We start from the raw sequence: 16,377 nt of genomic DNA on the forward strand, positions 1-16,377 counted from the left end.
CGGCTCCGGGGGGTGAACAAAGGCCTTCTGTAGTGAATCAATGCATTTTTGTAAGAAAAATATTTATGTTCAAAACGTAATAATCACTTGAATCTAGCTTGCGCTCACTGTTGTAAACAGAAGCAGCTCCGGGCTGATGACGTATGAGTTCAGCGTTGCGCATGCGCCGCTCAGAAGTGACGAACGCGGAAACGCAGCGGAGAGATCAAAACAAAACAACGGTCACTAATTAGAAGTACAAAACGAGGATTTGTAAAGAAGAATGTCGGAGGATTTGGATATAAGCCAAGAGGAGACTGGTTTTCCTTTGCTAAAGTAAGGAAACTTTGCTTCCTTTGCTCCTGTTAACAAACGCTGGCTTTCACGAGACTCACCGGCGCATGCGCAGCGCTGAACTCATACGTCATCCGCCTGGAGCTGCTTCTGTGTACAACTGCTGGCGCAAGCTGCATTAAAGTGATTATTGCATTTTGAATATGGAAATTTTTCTTACAAAAACGCATCGATTTGCTACAGGAGACCTTTGTTCAGCCCCCGGAGCCGTGTGTGAGACTTTTTATTTTTATGGAAGGGCGCTTTTTATTTCACTTCTTTTGGACTGATGCATGCAACACCTGCTGAGTGGCATTAAACCGCTTGAAAGATCAAAGACAATTTTTTATATAACTCCGACTGGATTCGTCTGAAAGAAGAAAGTCATATACACCTAGGATGACTTGAGGGTGAGTAATTTATGGACTAATTTAAATTTTTGGGTGAACTAACCCTTTAAGTAAAGATCATGTTCCATGAAGATATTTTGTAAATTTCCTACCGTAAATATATCAAAACTTAGTTTTTAATTAGTAATATGCATGGCTAAGAACTTCATTTGGACAACTTTAAAGATGATTTTCTCAATATTTAGATTTTTTTGCACCCTCAGATTCCAGATTTTCAAATAGTTGTATCTCAGCCAAAAGCTAATTTATTCAGCTTCCAGATTATGTATGAATCTCCATTTCAGAAAATTGACACTACTCTGCACTTATGACTGGTTTTGTGGTCCAGGGTCACATATTTGATAGATATCTTTAAATAAATCTTCCATCTAAAGTTTGGGTCATATGGCCCACTAATAATCGTGTTAAATAATAGTGATTACAACATCGACCAAAATAATCGTGATTGTCATAATGGAGCAGCTCCTACTTGATATTCTCTGTCCTTGTGTGTGTTTCCAGTCACCCCTGATCTGTCTCCAGAGACCCTTCCGCTCGCTGCGCCTCGACCCCCAGCAGCCACCGCCGGCCCGCGAGCGCACCGCAAGCCTAGCGAGGGCCACAGCGGGCAGCCGGTGCGCGGCAGCATGGAGGTGGGCATGCGCGTGGTGCGCGGCCTGGACTGGAAGTGGGGGAACCAGGATGAAGGAGAGGGGCATGTGGGCACGGTGGTGGAGATCGGCCGGCAGGGCAGCACCACTACGCCCGACAAAACTGTGGTGGTGCAGTGGGACAGCGGCACTCGCACGAATTACCGCACCGGATACCAGAGCGCCTACGACCTGCTGCTGTACGACAACGCACAGATCGGTGAGACCCAACACCTCCTCCAGTTACAGCCATGCTAAACCCTGCAACAGCTGCAGAAGCTTACACAGCGGTGGCCAAAATCATTAGAACACTAGTACTGTCACCAGCTAAAAATGGTTTGAAGTCAGTTATTTCTATCTTTTGCTGTAGTGTCAGTAGAAAATATCAGTTTACATTTCCAAACATTCATTTGGCCATTAATTGTAATAATGCAGTGAGATGTTTGTGCTGCACACAGAGATCTGATCTGATCATCATCAGTCTGTCTGGAGTCACATGAAGAAACAGAACAAACTGAGACTGACTCAATCCAGAAGAACTTTAGGCACTTGTGTAAAAATGCTGTCAAATATAAAGTCATAAATACATTTTCTTTATCTATTAACTAAAGGAGATCAACATTTGGTGTGAGCATCCTTTGTGTTTAAAGCAGCTTTTGCCCTCGGTGCACTTGAGCAGAGTTTCTCAGGAGCTTTGCAGGAGGTTTCTTGAAGCGTCTTGGGGAGATATAGAAATAATATATAAACAAATTATATATAACACATCAATGCCAGGAAGCACAACTAACGATCGCCAGGAACACTCTTTTAATTAGATGCAGCACAGTACATTTGTCTGTAAATATTACATTTTTGACAACGTAGTGATGCAGTCGTAATGCAACATGGAGAGTAAGGTTAATAAAAATCACACTGTTTCGGCAAAAGGGCACAAAATATTTTATAATATTTTCTTGTGCCTAACTTACAGACAGCATGGCCACACATCACTGTTTGATTGAGGGAGTCATTGTATCATTCAGTAACTCACTTTTTTGGAGCTATTTTTGTTGAAGACGCAAAAACAGACAATACGTGTCTAACTGTTATTTAATAATAGCTTATTGTTTATTGAACTGATCTATGAAATCAACATCACATTTGCAACATGCAACTCATGGAAAAATATCACTTCTGCTCATGTTAGTAAATGTTGACAATGTTGACTGACTGACATTAGAAAAATGCTATTTTTTTGTTACTTGATGTTAATTAATGTGGTTAACTAATGTTTAGAATAGGGAACACATGTTCAATATTTTCTCAATAATAGTGAATATGTTCTCCATAAACTCCTGGTAACCGCAAGTAATAAGTGTGTGCGTGAGTGAGAGTGTGCGTGCGTGAGTGTGTGCGTGCGTGACTGTGTGTGAGAGTGCGTGAGTGTGTGCGTGCGTGTGACTGTGCGCGCGTGTGTGTGTGAGCGTGCATGTGTGCGTGCGTGCATGACTGTGAGAGTGTGCGCGAGTGCATGCATGAGTGCGTGCGTGCGTGCGTGTGAGTGAGCGTGCGTGAGCGTGTGTGTGTGTGTGTGAGCGTGCGTGCATGACTGCATGAGTGTGTGCGCGTGAGTGTGTGCGTGAGCGTGCATGTGTGTGAGAGTGTGCGTGAGCGTGCGTGCATGACTGTGTGAGTGTGTGCATGTGTGAGTGAGTGAGTGTGTGCGTGAGCGTGCGTGCGTGAGCGTGCGTGACTGTGTGTGCGTGCGTGAGTGTGTGTGCGCGAGTGTGTGCGTGACAGTGTGTGAGAGTGTGCGTAAGCATGCATGTGTGTGAGCGTGCATGCATGACTGTGTGAGTGAGTGTGTGTGTGACAGTGTGTGAGTGTGCGTGAGCATGCATGTGTGTGAGAGTGTGCATGCGTGAGCGTGCATGCATGACTGTGTGTGCGCGTGACTGACTGAGTGCGTGCGTGTGTGCGTTAGTGTGTGCGCGAGCGTGCATGTGTGAGTGTGTGTGAGATTGTGCGTGAGTGTGTGCGCGAGTGTGTGCATGTGCGTGCATGACTGTGTGAGAGTGCGTGAGCGTGCATGTGTGCGTCTGAGCGTGTGTGTGAGTGAGTGTGTGCATGCGTGCGTGAGTGAGTGTGTGTGCATGTGTGTGAGTGTGTGTGCGTGAGTGTGTGCATGAGCGTGCATGTGTGTGAGTGCGTGAGCGTGCGTGCATGACTGTGAGCGTGCGTGAGTGCGTGTGTGAGTGAGTGTGCATGAGTGTGCATGTGTGAGTGTGTGTGTGTGCGTGCGTGAGTGTGTGCGTGAGCTTGCGTGCGTGACTGTGCGTGAGCGTGCATGTGTGTGAGTGCGTGAGCGTGCGTGCATGACTGTGAGCGTGCGTGAGTGCGTGTTTGAGTGAGTGTGCATGAGTGTGCATGTGTGAGTGTGTGTGTGTGCGTGCGTGAGTGTGTGCGTGAGCTTGCGTGCGTGACTGTGCGTGAGCGTGCATGTGTGTGAGTGTGCGTGAGCGTGCGTGCATGACTGTGTGTGAGCATGTGTGAGTGTGTGCATGTGTGAGTGTGTGCGTGAGCGTGCGTGCGTGAGTGTGTGTGCGCGAGTGTGTGCGTGACAGTGTGTGAGAGTGTGCGTAAGCATGCATGCATGACTGTGTGTGTGTGAGTGAGTGTGTGCGTTACAGTGTGTGAGAGTGTGTGTGAGCATGCATGTGTGTGAGTGTGCATGCATGAGCGTGCATGCATGACTGTGTGTGTGCGCGTGACTGAGTGCGTGCGTGTGTGCGCGAGTGTGCATGTGTGACTGAGTGTGTGCACGAGTGTGCATGTGTGAGTGAGTGTGAGATTGTGAGTGTGTGTGTGAGTGTGTGCATGTGCGTGCATGACTGTGTGAGAGTGCGCGAGTGTGTGCGTGAGCGTGCATGTGTGAGCGTGTGAGCGTGTGAGTGAGTGAGTGTGTGTGTGTGTGCATGTGTGTGAGAGTGTGTGTGTGTGTGCGTGAGTGTTTGCGTGAGCGTGCATGTGTGTGAGAGTGTGCGTGAGCGTGCGTGCATGACTGTGAGCGTGCGTGAGTGCGTGTTTGAGTGAGTGTGCAAGTGTGTGTGTGCATGTGTGAGTGTGTGTGTGTGTGCGTGAGCGTGCGTGACTGTGTGAGTTCTTGCGTGAGTGTGTGCGTGAGCTTGCGTGCGTGACTGCGTGAGCGTGCATGTGTGTGAGAGTGTGCGTGCGTGAGCGTGCATGCATGACTGTGTGTGAGTGAGTGAGTGTGTGCGCGAGCGTGCATGTGTGAGTGTGAGTGTGTGTGAGCATGCATGACTGTGTGAGAGTGAGCGTGCATGTGTGTGTGAGCGTGCGTGCGTGACTGAGTGTGTGAATGTGAGTGAGTGTGTGCGTGAGTGCATGCATGAGTGAGTGAGTGAGTGTGTGCGTGTGTGTGTGAGTGAGAGTGTGCGTGACTGTGTGTGAGTGTGCGTGAGTGTGTGCGTGAGCGTGCGTGCATGACTGTGTGAGTGTGCACGTGTGAGTGAGTGTGTGCGTGCGTGACTGTGTGTGAGTGAGTGTGTGCATGAGCGTGCATGTGTGTGAGAGTGTGCGTGCGTGCGTGAGCGCCGTGAGTGTGTGCGTGAGCTTGCGTGCGTGACTGCGTGAGCGTGCATGTGTGTGAGAGTGTGCGTGAGCGTGCGTGCATGACTGTGAGCGTGCGTGAGTGCGTGTTTGTGTGAGTGTGCAAGTGTGTGTGTGCATGTGTGAGTGTGTGTGTGTGTGCGTGAGCGTGCGTGACTGTGAGTTCTTGCGTGAGTGTGTGCGTGAGCTTGCGTGCGTGACTGCGTGAGCGTGCATGTGTGTGAGAGTGTGCGTGCGTGAGCGTGCATGCATGACTGTGTGTGAGTGAGTGAGTGTGTGCGCGAGCGTGCATGTGTGAGTGTGAGTGTGTGTGAGCATGCATGACTGTGTGAGAGTGAGCGTGCATGTGTGTGTGAGCGTGCGTGACTGAGTGTGTGAATGTGAGTGAGTGTGTGCGTGAGTGCATGCATGAGTGAGTGAGTGAGTGTGTGCGTGTGTGTGTGAGTGAGAGTGTGCGTGACTGTGTGTGAGTGTGCGTGAGCGTGCGTGCATGACTGTGTGAGTGTGCACGTGTGAGTGAGTGTGTGCGTGCGTGACTGTGTGTGAGTGAGTGTGTGCATGAGCGTGCATGTGTGTGAGAGTGTGCGTGCGTGCGTGAGCGCATGACCGTGTGTGAGTGAGTGCATGCGTGCGTGAGTGTGTGAGAGTGTGCGTGAGCGTGCGTGACTCTGAGTGAGAGTGTGTGTGTGCATGTGTGAGTGCGTGCGTGACTGTGTGTGTGTGCGTGCGTGAGCGTGCATGCGTGACTGTGTGAGTGCGTGAGCGAGTGTGTGCGTGAGCGAGTGTGTGCGTGTGTGACTTTGTGTGTGCGAGTGTGTGTGTGAGTGAATGTGTGCGTGCGTGCGTGCGTGTGTGAGTGTGTGTGTGCTTGAGTGTGAGAGTGTGTGAGATAGGGCTGTGCAATTAATCGAAATACAATGATTATGGATACACAATAATCGAGATAAAACTATTATTGCTCCCATTCCGCCCCCTTTAATTTTGAGGACTTTGTTTGTTTAATTTTTACTAGCTAATATTATACCCTAGTTCTCTGCTGTGATATTGAGAAGTGTGAAATTTCGCTGGTCTCTAAAATGTAGATGTCATAGCAATCTTATTTACAGAAAATCTGTATTTGATATATCACTATCTTTAAATAAGTCACTCATAAAGTTTTGGTCATATGGCCCACTCATAATCAGGTTAAATAATCGTGATTACAATATTGACCAAAATAATCGTGATTATAATTTTTGCCATAATTGAGCAGCCTTAGTGTGTGAGTTCTTTTTATCTTTCAGCAGGAGACTGTGGCTCTTGTGTTTATAAGGAAATGCTTAATGCTTTTGCCGCATCATTAAAACCAGTCTCATCTGCCTCAAACGACGTGTTTCTGATTAATGGAGTGAAAGCCTCTGGAAAACAGCCATGCAGACAGACGTTAAAGGGCCATGAGCGTGTTCAGAGACTCACTGCGCTGCTGTCGTCTTCAGCGCTAGCTGGATTCTAGCAGAAGATGACCTTATGAAATGAATTCGACATGCTGATCTTTCATTTAATATACCCTTGTGTTCACTTCCCTTTCTTCCTCATAGGTGTCCGACATTCAAACATCATCTGTGACAGCTGTAAGAAGCATGGCATCATGGGAATGCGCTGGAAGTGTAAGGTGTGTTTCGACTACGACCTGTGCACTCAGTGCTACATGAACAACAAGCACGACCTGACGCACACCTTCGAGCGCTTCGAGACGGCGCATTCGCACCCGTGAGTCTTCTGTCTGTTCTCTGCATGACTCTGTTCCTGCTAGCGTTGTCTAAATGTCAGCCCACTGCTCTCATTCCCGTAGAAACATCAGTAAGCATAAGCCTTCTTTTCTTTTCTGATGCAGGACACAAGACAGATTCTGTGTGAATGCACTTTTGATGATAGTGATGGTATGAATGACCTAATAACTCAAAACAAATGTGTCTACAGTAATGCACTTACAGTGGAAGTCTTTTAGCCAACACCAGAATAAACAAGGCCTAGAGTGAGTAAAATTGCTTGCTAAACCTGCCAAGCTGTTTATATCTGTTATTTCAGCTCATTGATATGTGCTAGGATACCTGAAATAGACATGATGTAACGCCTCTTAATGGCGTAACAAAAAATGTATCTATATAAAAAACAATTCCCCCAAAAGAAAACCACACGGACCGTTTATCCGCTCGGATCAAAGTTCAAACTGCCACGCAGCGCGAGCTCACTAAAGCAGATGTGTTTAATCGGTCACTCGAGCACTAAGCAGCGCTGTGAGATCCAGTGTGAAGCGCTTGAATTCACTGGTATATAATCATGTTATTGTGGCAGAAATTTGGGATATTCACACTGAATTTTATTACAGGAGTAATGTTAGGCCTATATAATTGTAGTATGTATTTGTGATTAAGCTATAGCATGTGTGCATTTATACTGAATGTTTTTAGACTGCTGTTTTTCATACAAATAGGCTACCTAAAAAACTGTTATATTTTTACAATGGTGTTGAGGTGCTATATGTGTGGTTTTAACTGTGTTTATCATGATTTAAATGTATGTTTTAAAATATGGGAGACCGATGCTTAAATTAAAAATGAATAAATAAATAAAAACTTGGTCAGAAAAAATTTGACCATATAAAACTGAGGTTGCTACAATTTTTAGAGATGTTACTGATTTTGATAATGAACAAAAATGTACCTCTGCATCCTAACTCAAGCTACTATCAAATGTGCATTTCTAAGAGACAAAAAGTGATGATATTATTATTAATATTATCAGGCAACCCAAACCTGTTTCTTGATTTGAAAAAATATCACTCATTAGAAAATGCAGAAACTAAGAAATTCATTTCTCTATTTAGGTATTTCTTTTAAGGAAAATTAACGGTCTGGTTTCTACAACTTTCACTTTGGAGCAAAAATCTGGCTTTAAATTGGAAAGAAATAAAGATTTGACATTTATCGTGATAATTATCGACATCGACTGATATGGAAAAAATTATCGTGATAAATTTTTTGACCATATCGCCAAGCCCTAATTCTTAGTATCCCATAAAACTTGGCCTGCATTTACCTAAAGCAGTGGTTCTTAACCTTTTTTACTCCAAGACCCCCTCCTCTCCAAATCAATACTGCAAGGCCCCCCAACCTACAGATATTCTGTACAACTTAAAAGTATGTAAAGCTCAATTCTACAGTAATTTTAACAAATAAGCACAAGTCAACCTGCCATACCAAACAAGACGACATGAAGATACCAAAGGACTGCATATAAACTACGGATCCATTCAGAATCACTAAACACACCAAAATCCAAATGAGAAATAAAACCGTTCTGAACTCAGTGATCTGAAGGCGGCTCGATGTCATCAGTGAATAGTTCCTCTTGTGTTTGGAGCATCTGATGCCCATATGTACATAAACACCACTGATCCTCACAAACTTCTCTAAAACATGTGAGCATCCATTATAAAACACTGTATACAATACGCTGTATACAACTATGTGAATTCACTGAACTGAGAGCGCACATACACGGTTAATTTGCGCATCAATAATAACGGACACACGCATGCATAATGTATGTCACTGTAATCATCTTTACCTTGATTACAGTCGTCATCCATCAAAACTTGACAAGCACAATACTGGCTTGCTTTATCCAGCCGAGAGCTGTAGTTTGCTTATCATATGCTCATGCAGCGGTCGGGTGTTTTAAGCTGCTGTTCGAAACATAGAATATCACAGAATACGTAGAGAGGTGGTGCTGTTATTTATTTATATGTAGCATTTGGACCAATCAGACACACAACTATATTTATCAAATAATATCTAATGCCCCCTCACCTAACAAAAGGGCCAACCATGAGGGTCTTTGAACCCTTCCCCCGAAATGCCACTAACACCTCAAAAGGGCAGAACAGGCCTCTGGTTTCATGGCAACCAAAGACAAACCATCTGATTAGCGGTCGACCAATATTTGGCATTTTTTAAATATCGGCATCGGCTGATAAGTTTTTCTGTTTGGCCGATGTGTTCGAGGCGGGACTTTTATTTTGACGGCGCACACAGTGTTCACATTCTACTTGTTCGCTGTCGTCGTTAACAGTCCTGTCTAATATGGACAGAAATCTGTCTAATAATCAGAAAGAATTGTTAAACAAAAGAATTAAAATGTATACAAAAAAGTATTATAACAATTGCTTTCATATTATTAGTAATGGAAAACGAGAAAGTATTATAATGTTTGACTTTCTATCAGCATTCAGCAAATACGCATTTATATAATTTAAACAAATCTTTGAATGACTAATGAACATTTCATTTAAAAAAATCTTGCAAACATAGTCAAATTCAGCTGTGAGATCTTGTGAAGTGTGCATGTGTATCCTGCATGATTGCGTGTTCTCTGCGTGACGGTCGGTCCGTGTGAATTGAATGCGGACCGGAGGAGAGTTCAGCTTCACTGGAGACGTGTGATCGACTAACTTCAAACTCATGATTTCAAATTATGCTGCGCTTCATGCTTTTGCCCTCTGTCATATTCATGTCATTTTCACTGTGTGCTGTATGTAAAATGAGTCTTACCTTGGCTTTATTTGAAAAAATATGATTCCCAATGCACACAAACTTCCCAGAATACTAAGTGCCTTGTTGGTTACAGTGTTTACTTCCTTTTTAATTATATTTTTATTAAATATTTATTTATTTGTGAAAAATACTTGTAATTTAATGTATAAATATGTTTATTTTACACATTTATTTTTTAATCCATTTTCAAATTATTTAAAATGTCTTAAATATTGTATAAGCTATAGACCCCGTTCTAAAACGGCGCTGATGGTTTCACTTAGGTGGTTAACTGACTCTTTTCATAGCTTCATTCTCTGGTTTTCCTGATGGTTTCATCCAAATCTCATTTGCCCTTTCCCATGTATGAGTGAGTGATTGTTTGTTTGTTTGTTTGTTAGACTAGTTTGTGTTAGTGTTTAGTTAATAAAACTCTTGTGCACAAATTACATGAGTTTCTGATTCTGCCTTGCAAATTAATGTCCCTTTACGATTTTGATCCTTGTTACATGCTCTAATGCATTAATACTGTATGAAAGTATTTTCTGTGGCCACGAAAATATCCTTTCCTACAGTTGATATGAACTTGCACTGAATGTTCGCTGGAAGAACAGATTAGTTGATGGCAATTTAATTCTGCTACAGTTACTACTGGCAGCTGATATAAATAATTGTAATTAATCATAATTAATTGTAATTATTTATGTACATTTAACTTTTGAGCTAATTTGCTACATATATTTGCTTTTAAAATATTATAAGTACATCTCGCGCCCCCACACCCCGGTTGAGAACCACTGACCTAAGCATATTTAAATGATGTGCGATCTACTTGCATTGCCTTTGCCATCCATCGCCTGGTAGATCGCGATTGACCTACTGGGCACCCCTGAGTTACAGTGTGTTTCACTGCTTGTGTGTGTTTAAAATATCCAAGCCGCTCTCCAGTCTCAGCTATGCTGCTTGCCTTGGTACACGATTTAAAAAAAACATCTTCAGGAGAGAGAATGTGTGTGTGTGTGTGTGTGTGAGAGAGAGAGAGACACACACACACACACACACTGCCAGCAGCAGGTGCTTAAAGGCATAAACTCCCTCATTTTACTCTGCCATTAACAGAGAGAGAGAGATCTACAGTCACACAAATACAGCCGTGCACCACTTCACTGCGTCACCATATGTATTTACTCAGTTATTCAAGAAATACTTTGGATTATCTCTAGGGATGTGCAGTACAGCTTAAAATCGTATCTAGACATTTTCTCATGCTAGGTTTTTGTTTTTCAATCAGAGGAATCTTTACAGCACTCTGCAGAATTCTGGCACAGGAATCAGAATTGATTAGTTCTTCGTTCTTGATTCAGAGTTCTGGTCCGAGAATCGTTTGTTATTTCGTCACGTGAGAGCCACATGTGCTATATGCAATTAGTTCCCCTCCTGAATCCCTACTTCTGTCTGGTCTGTTCCAAAATACAGACATACAAAATATACAATATATACAACATTTATTATCACACTGTTTTAATAACTTTATAAATATTGTCACACAATAAAGCTTAAACACTGCTTTAAGGCATGTGCACATTGAAGAAAACAAGTTCCTTATAGGCTAAATTTTCTTTTTCCTATCATGGCCATCATTTCTTATGCAGCATTTCAAAAGAACCCATAATTTGGGACTGAACTAATAATTTCTGTTTCCTGTTCATAGTCTGTATGACTTTCACTTGACAAAAGACCGAACGACTCGGTTCTTTGCTCCTTCATGGTCTAAGTCAGTAGAATGATCCAATCTTCCCATCACTGCTTGTGTACTGATATCACTGCGGTGTTACGCACTGCACTGCCGTCTAATGATATAGATAAGCATGATCGTCTCCGAGTTGCATGTAAATTACACTGATACTAGTGCGTTTTACAGATCAGTAGCTGTCTATCCAAAGTGAAGCAACTTAAGCATGTAGGGTATAAGAGTGAATCAGAAAATTCAAGATTTGATCAGATTGGTGTTGAACAACCCAAAGAACCAAATTCCACAAAGAGGCCCAGGACAACAAGACAACGTCATAAATCTGCCCAGATCCTAGCACCAGCCAGTCTGAAGCAAGCCTAACCAACCAGCTCTTTCACAGAACAGCTTGCAACATTAACACAAAAGAACACTTATTGATGATCCCAACTCAGGAAGGAGATTGTCAAATTTGGGGCAAGTAACCAAGATTAATGGTCAAAGAGATGCACAGCTGATCATCACATGTAAATCCATAAAATAAATTGTGAGCTACATACTTCCTTGGACTGGTTTCCCCCACCCAGGACAAAGACCAGGCTCCTTCTAGACCTTTTGACCTTTTTCTTCTTCACGAAGCACACCCTCACGTTCACAGAACGACAGAGAGACTGTCTTTTCCATATGTAGATGCATAAAATCTTCTTAAAAGGACTTATAAACTAATATCAGTCCACTGCGTAACTCTATATTATGTATGTAACCCACACACTTGTCTATAATGTTCTAATCACTCATCGTGCATGTATTTTTAATAACTATTGAATACATACTAAAACATATTCATGTTTAGTATGTGTGTGTTTGAATCTTCTTGCTTGAAATGTTTCTTCCAATCAATTCTTTGTCAAATGTATCATATTCTTGTTATAGAAATCATGTTCAAATTATACTCTGCAAGAGTGTGAAAATTTGTATCATGTGACTGATAAGATAACATGTTGATTTATGTATTGGGAGGAGAAACATAGCAACACCCCGAGCTAAGACAGTGTCTAATTGGTCAAGACACCATTTGGGATGTGGCCAACAACCATGTTTAAATACTCAGGACACCATCAAATTATGCTTTTTCTTGCCTTTTTGCCACCTATTTAGCGCTCTTTGAGCGTGCTCTGGCTTACACTCCAGCTGCTCCTCCAAAACAATGAGGAGATACGCCATCTAGTCTCGTCACTCTTCTTGCTGGCTTCTACTTTAGTTTCTTTTCTTTTCCGTTGAGAGTTTCGTGTTCTGAGTTAAGTTTTGCCGCAACACTGTGTCTCCGAGTCCGACCTTGAGTGCCCGTATAAAACTTCAACCAGCCCACAATGCATCAAATTTAGCCAATGCCCAAGACTTCACTACGAACGACCTCTGAACTTCCAGCCAATCAGCAACCTTGGGAAACCCCTTTCTGCAATGAGGACAACAAAAGGGAATCCCTTAACACAAAGGCAATGCAAGCACAACCTCCCGATTCTAGCTGAACTGGTGCATTTAATATAAAGTTAGTTAATAGCCTCATTGAGAGACTCAATGCGAGGTTTAATTAGATGATTGATGGTTGTTCAGGTCTATGCAATTGCATATATTGCTATAAACTTGGGATTTCATATTTTCACTCTTCTAAACTCATTCTTTCCTCACTTTCTCGCTTTCTGCAACTTGTGTGAATGTGTGAGTGCGTGTGTTTGTGTTAGATTAGTTTGTCTTAGATTTATCCAATAAAGTCTTATTCATATTGAAAAGAGTAGTATCTTGTGTTTTGTGCTTACAATTTAATATATTAAACTGTCGATCTTGTTACTGTGCTAATAAATAGTGTTTTCACTATATTTTGGATATTAATATCCATGCAGAGTTGATGTTGTACGGCTTGTTCAACGAATCGCTGGCCGACTCAGTGATCAGCCGTAAAACAGTGAGTCTGTCCAAATTCCCTATAAAATCATAAATGATTCCATTTGAGCCAAATTGACTGGTTCCCTTACAAGCATCACTACTCACTACTAATCTTTCCACCTTGTTTTCTACCATACCAATGTTTACATTTATTTTTCTGTCTTTGGCGTTTTTTTCTGTCTACTGGCTTTACACCTTTTCTGCTTCTTTGCCCGTACATGTACTGTTTCTGCCTTTCTGAAGACATCTGTAAATGTACTGTTAAGTACTGACACTTATTTCCCAGCTCATTGGAATGTGATGTGATCTGCTCCAAGAGTGCTGATATCAAGCGTGACAGAAAATAAATGGGAAAACACTTCCTCTTAAAAAAAACACTAACACTAGCTCGCTCTATTCTTTCTATTCTGTTTTCTTTTTATTTATTATATAATTATAAAAAAAAATAAGTGTACTGCATTAAACTAACTGAGACTTGTTATAGCACTTGCTTATTATTGCTATCATTTGTTGTTTTTGGTTGCTTCTATTGTCCTCATTTGTAAGTCTCTTTGGATAAACCTTTTGCGGGGGGTTTGAAGTGTGAACTGTTTTAGTAGAGTCCCAGGTCATGCTCACTCATAAGGTTTAGTTATTTGTTTGTTTGCCTATATATTTATTTTTGTGAAATGGTCTTTTGTGCTATCATCTATGCAAAGTAGGTGCAATAAAGTAACATCATAGTTAACAATTACTTGTCTACATAGGATATATATATATATATATATATATATTTGTACACACACAGGTGCATCTCAGTAAATTAGAATGTCGTGGAAAAGTTCATTTATTTCAGTAATTCAACTCAAATTGTGAAACTCGTGTTTTAAATAAATTCAATGCACACAGACTGAAGTAGTTTAAAGGTCCCATTTTGTACACTTTTCTGGAGTTTTATTTGAGGTTTTGATGTCCTTGAGAATATATATTTGTGGTGTAAGTACCAAAAATCCATCTCAATATATTTTTACAGCTCCTCTCTCAGGAGCTCTGCTGAGAACTGGTCGATTTTGGCCTGTCTAATTAATATTCATGAGCCTCTCTTCTGATTGGACTGTTGTTTTCTGAGTGACGCACAGCCAGGCCAACCACAGGTAACTAGGGTCAGCGACGTCACGGCGCTAGCTGGAGGCAGCAAAACAAAGGGGAAACTGGAGGCCCATTCAAACCAGTGCAGGTTCGGCTACATAAGGAGCTTAAAATATCATCTTGTTGTGATGTTGGGTGCTAGAATCGACGTAATACAGCCTCAAATTAGAAATTTGATTGCATATCTGCTGCCACTGCCAGGCAAAAAACTGACGACAGCTGTGGCTAAACGCGATAAAACGAGCAGACTGGACAGAAATGTTTGCAGCGCACACATATAGCATATCAGAAAAGGTTCAATAAAGTATTGTCTTTTGTTATGGGCGCGTCTACAGATTTCTTCCCATATGTCTATGTTTCTTGCATCTCACGACTATGTGGTGTATGAAATCATGTCTGTGTGCATGTGTGTAAAACAACAAACTGATGATTTATATATAATCATTTGTAATTGTATGTACATTGTTGTGATAAATTGTGGCTGGAACAATAATGTAGCTGTAAAAATAGTTGCCTGCTGAAATTGAAATGTGTATACATCTTCATCATGACTAGATAGACACGGTTAGTTTGTGTTTACTATACATGTTAGATGTGATCCACCTCATAGTATTAATCCTATCAGATCGTCCATCCTTTGAGTGAGAGTGTAACGTTACAGGTCGGCCAATCTGGTTTTGTGGTTAAAGTTAACCTTTTCGACATGTTTCCGTGTTGTCGTTGCTCAGTAAAAGCATGGATGCGATGTTGTCTGGGGGTTTGGCAAAAGGAGAGTGGGACGGTAGGCGGTGCTCGGGGTGGTGACTGAAGGCGGTGACTGTATAGTTCTGATGTCAACTTTTAACGGAATTCACAACGGTTCGTGAAAAATAGCTATAACTTTAAGCAGGCTGTGTGCATTTTAGTGTGTGGACTTACTGTTTTGAAACTTATATGGTAGTTACATAGTCCCTAAACCTCAGTAATCATGAAAAAAGACAGGAAATTTCAGTTTTGACAATATGAGACCTTTAAGTCTTTGGTTCTTTTAATTGTGATGGTTTTGGTTCACATTTAACAAAAACCCACCAATTCACTATCTCAACCAATTAGAATACTTCATAAGACCAATAAAAAAAACATTTTTAGTGAATTGTTGGCCTTCTGGTAAGTATGTTCATTTACTGTACATGTACTCAATACTTGGTAGGGGCTCCTTTTGCTTTAATTACTGCCTCAATTTGGCGTGGCATGGAGGTGATCAGTTTGTGGCACTGCTGAGGTGGTATGGAAGTCCAGGTTTCTTTGACAGTGGCCTTCAGCTCATCTGCATTTTTTGGTCTCTTGTTTCTCATTTTCCATCGTCACAATTAAAAGAACCAAAGACTTAAACTACTTCAGTCTGTGTGCATTGAATTTATTTAATACACGAGTTTCACAATTTGAGTTATGTATATATACACACACATACACGACCGGTCAAAAGTTTGGGATCAGTAAGACTTGGAATGTTTTTTAAAGAAGTCTCTCAAGGCTGCATTTATTTGATCAAAAATACAGAAAAAAACAGTAAGTGGCCTAATGGTTAGAGAGTGGGACTCATAACCCAAATGTTGCGAGTTCGAGTCTCGTACCGGCAGGGATTGTAGGGGGAGTGAATGTACAGCGCTCTCTTCCACCTTCAATACCACGACTGAGGTGCCCTTGAGCAAGGCACTGAACCCCCAACTGCTCCCCCGGGCGCCGCAGCAAAAAAAATGGCTGCCCACTGCTCCGGGTGTTTGTTCACAGTGTGTGTTCATTGCTGTGTGTGTGCACTTTGGATGGGTTAAATGCAGAGCACTAATTCCGAGTATGGGTCACCATACTTGGCCACATGTCATGTCACGTCACTATTTTAATATCCTTTAAAATATAATTTATTTCTGTGATGCAAAGCTGAATTTCCATCAGCCATTACTCCAGTATAAAGTGTCACATGATCCTTCAGAAATCATTCTAATATGCTGATTTATTATTAGAATTATCAATGCTGGCAACAGTTGTGCTGCCAAATATTTTTT

General features: G+C 42.0%; 1 protein-coding gene across 1 annotated transcript in view; it reads left to right on the forward strand.

Annotated features, from left to right (window-relative positions):
* Nucleotides 1–16,377, forward strand: part of LOC107573256 (E3 ubiquitin-protein ligase MIB2-like) — an 84,545-nt gene that overhangs the window by 11,424 nt on the left and 56,744 nt on the right. The window contains exons 2-3 of the mRNA XM_016259689.1: nt 1,224–1,571; nt 6,538–6,709. Coding sequence (XP_016115175.1) covers nt 1,224–1,571; nt 6,538–6,709 — 520 coding nt within the window. The remainder of the gene's footprint in view (nt 1–1,223; nt 1,572–6,537; nt 6,710–16,377) is intronic.

The sequence above is a fragment of the Sinocyclocheilus grahami genome, unplaced genomic scaffold, assembly GCF_001515645.1.
Source record: "Sinocyclocheilus grahami isolate Dianchi unplaced genomic scaffold, SAMN03320097.WGS_v1.1 scaffold1906.1, whole genome shotgun sequence".
Taxonomy (NCBI): Eukaryota; Metazoa; Chordata; class Actinopteri; order Cypriniformes; family Cyprinidae; genus Sinocyclocheilus; species Sinocyclocheilus grahami.